At 40.2% G+C, this 11,441-nt stretch overlaps 2 protein-coding genes across 9 annotated transcripts in view; one reads left to right on the top strand and one right to left on the bottom strand.

Annotated features, from left to right (window-relative positions):
- Window positions 1-94: 94 nt before the first annotated feature.
- On the top strand, window positions 95-1,905 carry zar1 (zygote arrest 1). Its single transcript, XM_066677415.1, has 4 exons — window positions 95-880; window positions 1,245-1,337; window positions 1,401-1,475; window positions 1,557-1,905. Exons 1-4 carry the CDS (start codon window positions 134-136, stop codon window positions 1,698-1,700), a joined length of 1,059 nt encoding a protein of 352 aa, XP_066533512.1. The 5' UTR covers window positions 95-133; the 3' UTR covers window positions 1,701-1,905.
- Window positions 1,906-2,684: 779 nt separating this feature from the next.
- The window catches only part of fryl (furry homolog, like), a 108,910-nt gene continuing 100,153 nt past the window's right edge, over window positions 2,685-11,441 (bottom strand). For 5 of the 8 annotated variants that reach the window (XM_066677605.1, XM_066677604.1, XM_066677598.1 and 2 more), the window contains 6 exons: window positions 11,195-11,293; window positions 9,015-9,077; window positions 8,306-8,323; window positions 6,725-6,835; window positions 5,168-5,361; window positions 2,685-4,759 (listed from right to left, as the gene is read on the bottom strand). In XM_066677605.1, the coding sequence (XP_066533702.1) occupies window positions 4,474-4,759; window positions 5,168-5,361; window positions 6,725-6,835; window positions 8,306-8,323; window positions 9,015-9,077; window positions 11,195-11,293 (771 nt within the window). In that variant the 3' untranslated portion in view covers window positions 2,685-4,473. The remainder of the gene's footprint in view (window positions 4,760-5,167; window positions 5,362-6,724; window positions 6,836-8,305; window positions 8,324-9,014; window positions 9,078-11,194; window positions 11,294-11,441) is intronic. The other 3 variants (XM_066677600.1, XM_066677603.1, XM_066677606.1) reach the window with 2 other exon arrangements.

The following is an 11,441-nucleotide window of genomic DNA, read 5'->3' as shown; positions in this document are numbered from 1 at the left end:
CAGTGAGGAGGGCCCCGAATCGAGAGGCAGCCTCGGTCTTAATTGAGCGCCTCGTGCTCACACCTGTGTCCAATCAGCGCTCACATTTAACGGCCTGCGCTCGCGCCCTCCCTCGGCTAAGCGAAAAGACAGAATGGCTACGTACGGAGACGAGTTCGTGGACAGTTATGTGTACTCCTATAACCCCTACTCCTACAGGTGTCCTAAGCCCAAGAGCTGGAGGCAGAAAGGATACCTGAGCACGTGCGGCGACGGGGAGAGTTACTTGGAGAATTTCCACCGCGCCCAGCTCCGATCCATCCTCTCCCAGATCAACCCCAACCTGACACCGCGCCTCCGGAAACCCAACACACGCGACGCCGCTGTGCAGGTGAACCCGCGCGCGGACGCCGCGATCCAGTGCTCGCTGGGGCCGCGCACGCTGCTTCAGGCGCGCAGGCGCACTCGTAAAGCTGACGGACCGGCACCAGGCAGTCCCAACAGCAGCCTTAGCACAGCGGTGGTCAGGTTCCCGCGCACTCATGCCGTGTACTCCCCCATCGCCAACAGGGGATTGGCAGCCTTCCTCCACGAGAACCCCGAGGAGGAGAGGAAGAGTGGAGGGACAGGAGAAGAGGGGAAAGAGAATGGAGTGACTGAGGAGAGCAATAAATGTGGGGTGACAGGAGAGGAGAGAAGAGAGTGTGAGGGGACGGAAGAGGAGAGCGAGGAGTGTGGAGAAAGCAAGGAAAACTCAATCAACAAACAAGCAGAAGATAAGCTTAGTCCTGAGAAAAGTTTGGAAGGGAGTGAACAGACTGGAGTAGTGGAAGGAATTTTGAGCGAGTCTGAGAAGAGTGGACTGGAGGAGAGCAAGGCCAAGGGTAGAGTGAGGTTTCAGGTGAGATGTCCCCTCTTCAGCCTTTAGTTGAAGCATGCTTGTGTGTTGCTGGGATGAATTCTGCACCTGTTAGAGCCTCTGTTGCTACTTTGGAGAATAGGAAGCCTCTCATGTCTTCAGGAATGTGTTGTAAGTTAATTACTCCAACTGTAGGTGGAGCACAGGAACAAAAATCTCACTGTTGCTTTAAACAGTGACAATGGTGACTCTTTTGAAAAGTCCAAACCCTGGTCCTGAATTAACCCTGTATTGTAGATTTCATTGTTTTCCTTGCTCTACATTGGACCTCAATTTTAAGGCTTTCCTAGTTTGGAACACAATTCCTTGCATAGTTTTAACTACTCCCTTGGTGTTGTCCCACTAGTTTCTAGAACAGAAGTATGGATACTACCACTGCAGAGAATGCAACCTGCGCTGGGAGAGTGCATACGTGTGGTGTGTTCAGGGCACAAACAAGGTAAGTATTAGTTTCACTTAATCTCCTACTGTGATGCATTGCCTCAATGTCCTCTCCCCATAGGTCTACTTCAAGCAGTTTTGCAGAACATGTCAGAAGGCGTTCAATCCATACCGTGTTGAAGACATAACCTGCCAGGTAAGATGGTTGCTCCTTGGTCAATGTTGTTTTTCCACTTATGTACTATAGTAAGTTATGTACTATTCTCCTTGTTTTCAGAGTTGTAAGAAGGCACGCTGCATTTGCCCAGGAACAGTACGTCATGTTGACCCCAAACGACCTCACAGACAAGACCTGTGCGGCCGCTGCAAAGGCAAACGGCTCTCCTGTGACAGCACTTTCAGTTTCAAGTACATTATATAATCCCCAAATGGTGGAGGTTCCTGTGCTGCTGTTTTGCCCCACAGCTTAGAGAGGGACCTGGGCAATCTACAACAATCTCATATTTAGGCTGTTCAGGTAGAATGACCTAGGACGAGTACCTGAGTTCTGGGATCTGTTTACCTTGATCAGTAGCGTCAGGAACAACCTCAGAAAAGTGGAATAAAATGCATTTACAGCAAAGCTGCATGTTGTGCTTTTTTTTAAAGATGCAAACAAACCATTGTGTTAAACACTGAATGACATCAAATGTGGAATCCTCTCAGTGAAGACTAGCTCAGTGGTCACCAGTCCTTTCCACAAGGAAGCTTGATGCACACATGAACTTAAAGATGGCAGCCTCAACATACCTAAAACTGCATTAGTAAATATCATACTACCTTTACCATCATGGTCAGACATTGTGTTAAATACAAACCTAACCTCCCCCCAGCCACCATTTTAAATATGTTTTTCTGTAACTAGTCAGTGATTTAATTTAAATAACTCCAGTTGTAAAGCAAATTCCTACTTGAAAATCCCTGGCCTTGGTGATTCATTGCTATTGGGCTAGGTCATAACCAAACTAATTTGTAAACTATCAACTAGATGCGTAGGATTGATGAATTAAAGTTGGAAATAAAAGGGAGAATTGGTGCTCGAGTACCAGGCCATAGTTATGGTTAAATAAAACAGATTACCTGTTGGAAGGATCTCTAAATGTAGAGCAGTGAATCATAATACAGTAAGTTGTCCACAGGACACCATTTAATTCTATAGCATCAGATCTTGGGATCCAATTTTTCACCCTACTCCCATGCATTGGTTCAAGTGAATTCTAGGAATGCAGAATACTTAAACCATTCATTACATCTAAATGAGCTGTTGGGGAGATTTCCCTTCACCCTATAGCCGTGTCTTTAGGACTGGAATGAGGTATTTTTAAATCAGCACTAAAGCATATAATGTTATGGGAGCCCATATTTAGGATTTGCAAAGAGAACTGTTGCTTCTTATTAGGTTTTTATTTAATCAGGACAAGGAAAGGCAAGTAAGTGAAGACAAGGGGAAAGAAAAAAAAGGTGAAGGGGGAAAAAGAAAAGGGATAATGCACCTCTAAATAAAAAAGTTTTCTCCAGGTAAATAATATCCATATATCAATTAAATAAGAACAGCATTCAAAATGTACCAGACAAGCAACAGAAGAGTTCTGTGAGGAATGGATACAGTGATCATCCTTTTTTTTTTTTTCTCTTTTCTTTTTAAATGTGCCATGACATTGCGATGTCCCTCCAAAGCTGGCCAGGCACTTTGTGTCCTGCAGCTGAGCGAAGCACAGTGGCTTTGAGAAATGCAGCGCAGAGACACTGCTCCATCAGTGCTGCCTGAGTCCAAGAGCGACCGCAGAGCCAATGTAGACGAACAAGGGTTCCCCAGGTTCTCCCCTTGCTGGGGCTTTCAGAGCACGGCCTTGTACAGAAGACTGCGGGCCAATGAGATCACAGTGGAGATTAAGGAATGCATATGGTCAAGCAAAGCCGGCCAAAGGCAAGAGAGAACATCAGACCGATGATCCCTACCCTCTGTTTCACCAAGCCTGCTTGTTAAAAGGTTAAATTTGAAGATAAGGGATTTAGGTTACTATGGTGGACAGGGTTAGTGACTGGAATTATTATTATTATTTTTTTTGCATTAGCTTTATACTCTATTCTGGTTGAACAGTGCATTACACAAATGTACAAGGGGGAAAAATACTGCTTTTACACTATACATTTTCTCTAAAATATATACAGAGTACAATAAGTTATTGATATTTCCATAATGAGTTGCAGCCAGTTTTTTTGCCCTGTGGGTGCATTTAATGTGCTAATGTGCATGTGGGAGAGGGAGAGAGAATGTGTGTGCAAATATTAGCATATGTAAAAACACTCGCTCACGCACACGCTCCCCGTGCCTCGTCACACACTAACACATTAATCTATAATTGTTGTCTACAGGCAGCTACGTATTTGGTTATAGAGTAAGAGTTTTGTTAAAGCAACCCAGTGAAAGTTAAAATTTCTCCCCAACACAGGTCAATAAAGTTAACCAGATAAACCTCTCTTTATACAGAGTCCAAGGGCCAAGCCCTCACTTTTCAATAATACATTAAATATCCTAACATTTACAACCTAGTTTGTTAGCTCTAATAAAAATACTTTTCTCAAAAAAATATTTCTTGCAGTGCTTTTCACTTTCAAGCATGCTTTTTTTTAATATGTACTTATGTTTTGAGTAAAATGTGACAGGAAGTCTACTTTGCGACTTACCAATTCTCACACATTCCATGGATACGCTGTTAATGTTGCGACATGCCATCTGATCCAACAACCTTCGCTATCCTAGTGCTCCAGGACAGCAGGCAGCAACCTTTTTTTTTTTTTTCTTTTTAAATGTACACCTCAGAGATCCTATATCATACCATCAAAATCATTCGTCAGTGTCCCTCCTACAAACGGTTCCTGATCAATCAGGCCCTCCATCCGTTACCTTTACAGCTGAAATTCAGCAATGCTGTGATGTTCAGAGAAAGATGTCAAGAGCAAAATCAGTGGGAAAAGTGGATTTTTTTTTTAAAGTCAGTATGATCCTTACACACATCCTTTAGCCCTTTAAAGTGAAGTCTGCAGAAATGCCTTAACCCACCACCCCCATTTCCCCAGCCCAGATCAGACACCTCACTGCTGCCCCTTCTGGAACTGGTAGGAGTGTCCAGCCCCATGTCCTCTGATGACTTTCACAGTCCAGTGCTGAGGACCGTGCTTTGAGTATCGATCTGGGTCTGGGGAGTGGGTGTTTGGTTGTGGATGAGGCTCTGGGATGTCTGGGCTCGGCGTAAGGCCTCACGGATCTGCAGGTTGAGTTCCATGAGGCGAGCGCTGGCCTGAGACAGATCTCTGCTTGGCCCCACCACAGCCAGGCAGCCTGTCTGACCCAGAGTCTGGTGGCGAAAGTAGATATGCAGCAAAGTCTGCACCGCATCATCTTTCTCACTGCCGAAGATGTCGTTAGGCCACAAACACCTGGGAAAGAAGAGGGAAAGAGGCAAGCAGGGGGTGGAAGTAGAGAGAAATAAGAAATACTTCAAATCTAAACTGATCACTCAGCAGATCTTAGTAATCAATGCAGTGAAAGAGATGCTCTAAGGTTTAGTGTCATGAATAACAGCTAATTCAATAAATTGATTGGGAAGCCATATGCCCTATCCAGCGAGAGCTGAACCTCTTAAGTGATCTCAGTCAACATCACTCTATCATTTAAAATAAGAAAAATAATGATTTATTCAAGATATTTGGATACTGCAACCCACTTGTCCTCCTTGTTAAATATTCTGGATATTTCATAGAAGCGAAAAGAATCTAAAATAAATGAATGACTTTTGAAATAGGATGTTTCAGGAATTAAGTGTGTGTGTGTGTGTTTTTTTTTACCTGAAAGCTTTAACCTGTGCAAGAGCAGAGTTAAAGTCTCGTGCTCGTAGACTCTCGATCAGCGAGTGAATGGCCGTCTCTGTACTGGATTGAACAGCCTCGGACACGCTCACTCCTTCCTGCCCATCACTTACTGCCTCCGCATCTTTCAAACAGCTCTCAAGGATAGCAAGCTCCTCTGACATGTTTGTTACCTACAAAACAACACCCATTACTTACAAAATCTGTTTGTCCTCCACAACAGTCAATTCTCTTTAAACAGGACAAACTTTCAGAAGCACAGTGACACGTGCACAGAAAAATACAACTCAATGCACACATTTTGTGTTATAGTCTGTAGAGGCTGCTAAATATGTTAGTATTGATCTGTGATTAGTTGAATAGCTTGGCTCTGGGCCGTATATGGAAGATCAGTCTCATTCAGAGACCTAATTCAGTTATGGCTACAGTGTAAGAGCTCTGAGCCCAAATAAATCTTAAAGTACAATCCCAATGCCCCCCTCAAACATGAGTCATGTCATATAATACATTACTTAAGCGGCTGAGCATTTGGTTCACTAATTAAATGTGTGCAGAAGAGAAATTGATTAATTTAGCCTTTCTGTTATAATGCAATGAATAAAATGCAAGTCTGTCCAAAAATGACACAATATTGTTTTACAGTTTTTTTTCTTCATTATGTCATAAATACATTATTTAATTTTAGAGCAGCTGTTAACAATTCTCATCAATAATTTATTCATTTCAAGATTTTGAAGTGTAATATAAAAAGGTAACAGCTGTAAGACCAAACAATTAATTAAAATTCACCTGAAATTAATTTATTAAAATAAACTGGATCTTGAAGAAGATCAGCTGCTAAAGAGATTAAGCAGTGCAGCAACCTTCCATGAGCTTGAGTTTTTAAGCTGTGGTTAAAAAGTCGTCAAAAATATAGAAATAAAAATAACAAGCATAGCAATACGTTTTTTGTAAGAAAATGACTGTTGGAGGACTGTTTTGTAAATACCACTTTAGAGCTCCTGTGTAGAGTTAAGAAGCAACGTGTCTTTCAATATTTGCTATGACCATCCAAATTCAGATATTTACACTGTTCTATTTACATTGACAATGTACTCTATGACACTCACGAAAGAAAGCACCCTAATTAGTTTCATTTCAGTTATTGGGTTTACACGGAAAAACACTAAAAATAATCTGGATCATAGAGCACACCTAAATAAAACATGATTCTTCATAAATATAGTATGTATTTTGTGGTGATCTACACCTTCATTTGATGTTCCTGATAAAAAGAGCTCTGGGAAAAATGGAACACATTTTGAAAATTGACAAATATTTTTGTTACATATTGCAGTAAATTCAAATATAACATATAATGCCTATTGTAATTTGTTGTTAAGACTGAGACTTGTCTCCACTCAAATAGACGAAGCCCTGTTACACATAACATACACAAATAAATCAAATAAATATAATTTTTAACTGTACCAGAAAACCTTATCCTATACAAAGATCAGGTGTAGGACCAGTAGTTTAGTAAGCTGGTATACACACCTCAGCCTCTCTCTTTATGGTGTCCACCCTGCTGATGAGCTTACAATAGGCCTGGAAGAGCAGCAGCAGCTGAAAATGGAGCTTATATAACCTCCGACACAGCTCAAGCTCCTACAAAGTTGAGAGAGAGAGAGAACCAAGAATCAATGATCTAGTTGTCTTTTTAGTGGCATAAGCAGCATAATCATATGATGAAATGAAAGGTTATATATGTATGGAAGAATGGTTGAAAGTCCAGGGTTAGAGAGGGGGGGATGAAAACGTTAAACCCTTATGCAGCATTCTGAGCATGCTTACTAATTTATTACTGACAATGATAAGGGAAATCTATAAACACATGCTATCTTTATCATTCCCCCCCTCTGCTTGCAACAGCTTAAGTTCATTTTGTAAATGTCTGTATGAACGGATGTTCTGTACTGGGAGCAAGAAGAGGGAAAATGAAATAGAAATGATGAACATGCAGAACAAGAAGAAAATGGAATTATGTCTTCTATTCTATTGACATCCTCCTTTCCGTAACCCATGGACACATCACATTCACTAAAATTAAAACTTTAAAAACAGTGTCACGAACTTGATTTGTGCCAGTTATATTATATTCTAGTATATTAGCAAGTTAGCACAGAAGTAGCAAAGTTAAAATCTTACAAGTAAGGTAACCATTCAGGACAAGGCATTAATAAAGCATGTAAATATGTAAAATACTGGGCAAAAGTCCATACATTTATTTACACTCCTGTAAAACAGCCATAAATTATATATATATTTTTTTATTTCTAAGACATAGTTCTGAGAGGTTTAAATACAAGATCATCCACTTTCCTAAAGAAGGGGAAAGTAAATGCAAGGAAACTAAGTGGAATAAACAGGATATTCAAGAATTTCCAAAGAATTCTGAAAAATAAGGCTTAAAAACATAGCAAAAAAGACAGAGAAAAGCCAATAACCAGGAAGTCCTGAAAGACGAAAAAAAAAAGATTTTGTCTATCTTTCATCTCTAATAAAATAGCTTTATTCTGCTATTGGTCTGAAAGCATGTGGAGTAGCCATTCCTGAAAAGAAAGTAATAAGAATTCATTAGAAATAAACTAATTAAAGAGGAAATACATCCCACTGATACACTCCTAGTTCAACTTGTACGGGCCCAAAATACTCTAGCTTCTGATACTTATGAGCGCAGCAAGGGGCAGTAAAATTGATTAGCTGACGTCATACATGACTGTGGCAGAGGTAAATCAGAGGGGCGCTGCATTATATTACAGTTAGCAGTTAAGATATCTCCGTGGTTTTTTTTTTTGGTTTTTTTTTGAAAAAAAAAAAAAAAAAACTGGTTTCTGTACTTGACACTTTTGACTGAGTATGAAAAAATTAAAGGAGGCCTTTAACTTTTGCTCAGTATGTTACAGGACATGGAACAGTCTGTAGCAGTGTTAAGAGATAAAGGATGGAGACAGACTGATGAGAGCTCTAACTGGTTTAGCACGAACGGTCATGTTCATGATGAATGGATGGAATGGTCAGTGTGTGTTGCCACGGCGACATGATTACGGAAAGGTCAAGAATACGAGAACCACTTACTGCTAGAATTTCCATGTGCTAAGCAAGAGGGAGAGCAGGTCACCAAAACAACAAAAACACACAGGAAACGGAGAGAAAGATACATTAGTCAGTGCATAACACCCCCAAATGACCACAAGAACAGAGAAACAGGTAGGAGGAGGAGGGTCCAGATGGAGAGAAAGCTAGAGAAACACTGCAGTAGATTTATTACAGGTAAACACATGCAAGAGGGAGAGGTCTGACATGGGACTACAATCATTGGCTTGGGCTTAATTACAGATGTAATGTAATTACTCGTTATCAGTTATCAACTGGTATGTGCCATTTATAAAGATAGATAAAGTGGACTGCTTGGTCTTCAGAGGACGGTTTAGGCATAAGATATACAGTACAACAGAGCTGACGAAGAACATGGAATGGGTGAGAGCAACGGATAAAGACATTGGGTGTATATATAAAAACAGCAATCTACAGAAAAAGCCTTATATAACCCATTCTGACCACAGAGGACCAGGAAAAGTAAAGCAGGTGGTAAGCAGAGAGGATAAACTAAGCAGGAATATCTTTAGGTGTGTGGGCGCACATGTGAGCTTGGGTTTAATACAGAAAATTTTGACATCTGCACTAATACTTTTGCTAAAGTACTCAGGTGTGAATAGAAAATATTCACTGAGTAAATGAAAAAGAAGCTCATGTTTTTAGTGAGAGTGGGTGTGGCATATAATACCTGAGCTGGGGTCGTAGGCCTCCTGTCTTTATCACCAAAGGTCTTCCTGCAGTTCTCTAGCCACTGTGGCGTGGAAGGAGATGGAGAAGGTGGGATGGAAAGCAGGGAGGAAGACAGTCAGGTGAAGTGATTTTTAGTATCATTCTTCAGCATAACTTGTAAACACCAGGTCAGGAATTAATAGGACAGGAGCAGACACAGCCAATCCAATATGCAGACATTAGGAGAACAGCTGGCTGCATTTAAAAAGATAAGTCTTTTTGCAAGTTTGAAAAGTCCTCTGCAACTAACAACCTGGTGTTCTATATGTATAAGTTTATGGTAAATATGATCACAGCAATGTATCAGGCAAATTAAAGTGGGTCTGTTTCTGTACAGTGTCAGGCAGGGTTCAATACTTTAGACAGCGCCTATGTCTTATTCAATTAATGTCTCCTAATTCTCCACTATCTCATCAGCGCCTCTTCCCTCCTCTTTTCTCCCTTCTCCTCTTCCCTGTGGCGTGTCCGCCCAGCTAACTGATTTAGTGGCTTTGTGGGGCTATTCTTAGTGCCTGTACACGAGCACTGGGAGGGCCCTAACGGAAACCAGCATTCGCTAAAATCTACTCACGTACTGATATGATTTAATGGCTGCCCTCGTCTATGACTGTAACAGATGCCAGGGTGCCATTTATCTGCCTGCATGATCAGCTTTATTCTGGCATGCACTTCCTTGTCTTTTTTTCATACACTCTTTAGGTTGTTGATGCCATATAGAGATGAAAGACAGGCCAAACCATTTGTCTTTTACTTTCTACATTACATCTATCTTTGAAAATCATACCAATTGATTGTATGTTGAAAAATGTCAGAATTCTAGTGATAGGAATCATGAGATGTAATGACTACAATGCAAATACAAAAATTGTATTTACTATCCAAAATGAACAGTGAAACAGTGCATGTTGTCCAGAACTTATATGTAGAACTGATAATAATCACAGCACTAAAGCTGAGAAATAATGTACATTTGGATATATTATATAGTAGTATAGTATAAATATGGATATAGTATTTTGCTAAACAAAAAAATAATAATTAAAATTGCATTAACAATTTAGAAATTATTAATGTATTCTCGCCCTGTGAAAGACTGGCACCAGTTACATGGTGTGTTCCTGCCTTGCGCCCAATGATTCTGGGTAGGCGCCGGACCCACTGCGACCCTGAACTGGATAAGCGGTTACAGACAATGAATGAGTGAATGAATTTAGGAATTACAGACGCCTTCTTGGGCTCAAAAGTAATTGGAAGCCTTACAATTATAAATATGAACCATACTTTGTGCCACCTTCAGTTGCAGCTTGTTTATGTGTTTTTTGGCTATCAGTTTGGTCCTCTATAAGTGAAAAACATGTTAATTGTGTCAGGTGTCAGATGAAGGCACTCCTTGACTTGATTTGTATTGATTCTTGCACCTGCTTTAACACTAACTGAACGTTTGTTTCATCATTTTATATTGTATACATTTATGCATGTATATGTATGTATGTGTTTTTATGTACACACACACACACACACACACACACACACACACAAGTAGCTCCTACTGCTTGCTAGGCAGCCATTGTAAATAAGAACTGGTTCTTAATTAACTGTCTGGTTAAACTAAAGGTTGGATTAAAAAAATAAACTATAGACTTGAAAAAGGTATGCAAACTTTGCTTTTCTAGATGTTGTGAAGGGATATTTTTTGACCAAAGAAAGAATTCTGTGATCAACAGCTTTAGCTGATGTTTGTGTTCCTCCTTGCATTTATGTGAGCTCACCAGTGCATTCTTTTATTTTCAAAATCGAACCAGACTGATTGCAATAACTTTAGGAGCTGCCAATTTTGCTGGTCCTATCCACCACCACAGAGAAGGCTTTGTAGAAAACTGTATTTTAGATTCAATGAAACACTCTGAATGAATGTGTCTATATTTTAACCAAACATTTATTAAAATATATATATATTTAAATATTCTTACATTTTCCTCTGACAACAAAATGGTAAAGTTTTAGCAAATGTGAACTATATGAGAGTGCTCAGCTTGTAGCAGGTGGATTATAGCACACTGGTGAAAAATGTAGTGCTGGATAAAAGTTATACATTTTGAAAAGAGGTTTGTGGTAGGAAGCAAGACACCCAGAACTCACCTGCTCTGCTGCCTCTCTTTTGCCATTGTATGTGTCCAGATGCTCTTGTAGTTCCAATACACTGAACTTCAATGTCTCTAACAACCCACAGGAAACCAACTGCAGAACACACACAAAGCAATGACACAAGTCATTGATCAGTACATGATCAGTTATGGTCACTAACTACAAGTCACTAACTCTCAAAACATCACACCGAAGAAATTTCACATTAATCTTAATAGAGACGCAGAATTTTAAATGTATT

Source organism: Hoplias malabaricus, chromosome 7 (genome assembly GCF_029633855.1).
Source record: "Hoplias malabaricus isolate fHopMal1 chromosome 7, fHopMal1.hap1, whole genome shotgun sequence".
Lineage (NCBI taxonomy): Eukaryota > Metazoa > Chordata > Actinopteri > Characiformes > Erythrinidae > Hoplias > Hoplias malabaricus.
Note: the sequence above shows the minus strand (reverse complement) of the source record. Positions and strands in the feature narration are given on the sequence as shown.

What these genes read in the sequence shown, in the direction of transcription:
- zar1 (XM_066677415.1), top strand. Translation starts at nt 134, where the DNA reads ATGGCTACGTACGGAGACGAGTTCGTGGACAGTTATGTGTACTCCTAT. An exon ending in AGGGTAGAGTGAGGTTTCAG is followed by an intron (nt 881 to 1,244) that starts GTGAGATGTCCC and finishes TTGTCCCACTAG; the next exon opens with TTTCTAGAACAGAAGTATGG. An exon ending in TTGAAGACATAACCTGCCAG is followed by an intron (nt 1,476 to 1,556) that starts GTAAGATGGTTG and finishes CCTTGTTTTCAG; the next exon opens with AGTTGTAAGAAGGCACGCTG.